The 1,306-nt window shown below is 48.1% G+C and overlaps 1 protein-coding gene across 1 annotated transcript; it reads left to right on the forward strand.

Moving 5' to 3' along the window:
* Window positions 1-84: 84 nt before the first annotated feature.
* On the forward strand, window positions 85-1,044 carry Pmar_PMAR013401 (Myoglobin, putative; the record flags this gene model as incomplete). The annotated part of the gene is made up of 5 exons (XM_002769119.1): window positions 85-174; window positions 351-450; window positions 495-577; window positions 780-882; window positions 971-1,044. 5 exons carry the CDS (start codon window positions 85-87, stop codon window positions 1,042-1,044), a joined length of 450 nt encoding a protein of 149 aa, XP_002769165.1.
* Window positions 1,045-1,306: the final 262 nt, after the last annotated feature.

A 1,306-nucleotide genomic window follows, 5' to 3' on the forward strand; every position in this document is an offset into this window, starting at 1 on the left:
GACGGTAGAACTACTCTCCCGAAGCCTGCTGGTCTCATTCCTAGCCCAATCAGGTGCACGATATTCGAGCGTATCGGTGGAGACATGAATCTCGAGGCTGTTGTTGAGACAATGTACAGCGGAGCCTTGCTGGATCCACGCATCAAGTTCTTCTTTGATCTTCCCAAAGACAGAGTAAGTGGACAGTAAAGCCTCTGTAGACTGGTGAGTACGACGTCCTGGTGCTTGCTTCCCCTAGCGAGGCAGACTCATCTATTTTGATGATCATTGCGGAAATACCAGCGCTCGAGCCGGAGGATTTCAAATACTCTTCTATTCAATTCCATGGGCGAATAGAAGCCATAGTTTAGGTTGAGCAAATAAAGGAGAGGATGTGTACATTCCTTTCGATGATAACAGGAGCTCCTGAAGTCAAATACGACGTGAAGGCGCTGAAGGAAATCCATCGCGGTATGGTTACGGCCTAGATTTTGAGCCGTAGTTCAATTTGGCAGGTATCAATATCACGGATTACCATTTCGATGCATTGATGGAAAATATGAAAGTTGCCTGCGAGCTTATGGAGATCGACAACACGGTACGGCTACAGCCGCGCAGTTGCATCACCACAAACTTCTATTTGACTGCGATAGATGTCCTCTTGGCACTTCAAGATCACGGCATGTTTCGTTTAGGGTTCCTGGATTAGAAAATCAAGATTCATTTGAACCATCATACGATATCGCTAGTGTTTCTTCGTCCTTCTCTATCGCGATTGATTACGTTTATATCCGTCTTAGGTAAGGGTGGACTTCCTCGAATGTGTCTCTCATGTCCGGGGAATTATCACAGCAGGCTGCACTGTCCGACTAGAGTTGGCCAAGAGACGTACAGAGATAGGCGGTAAGCTGGGTTATCTCGTGCATTTCCAGCTTCGGCAGAAGTCAAATTTCGACTGAGTATTTGATGTACTTATTTTCGTTGTTGAAAGGCACTGAGGGTCTGTTCAAGCAGCTCGGTGGTGAGGAGGGTATCGCGAAGGCCGTACAGCGACTCTACGAGTGAGGGAGCGACCCAGTGTAGACGAGTTGTCACCCTTTCTTCAAGCAGACTAGTGGACAGAGATGAACGATTGTCCCCATTCTTGGGCGGAGCGAAGCTAGCGGCGATCGCGCAGTCTCAGACTAAGTTTTTAACACACCTTTTTGGTGGCGCAGAAGAGTGAGTTGGTCCAACGGTGGTCTCTGGAAAGTGATGAAGTATAGAAGAGATTGTTTGTCGAGGAAATCATAACGCCACCGCAGGCGCAGTCGGCTGGTATCCGACA

The sequence above is a fragment of the Perkinsus marinus genome (genome assembly GCF_000006405.1).
Source record: "Perkinsus marinus ATCC 50983 genomic scaffold scf_1104296966428, whole genome shotgun sequence".
Lineage (NCBI taxonomy): Eukaryota > Perkinsozoa > Perkinsida > Perkinsidae > Perkinsus > Perkinsus marinus.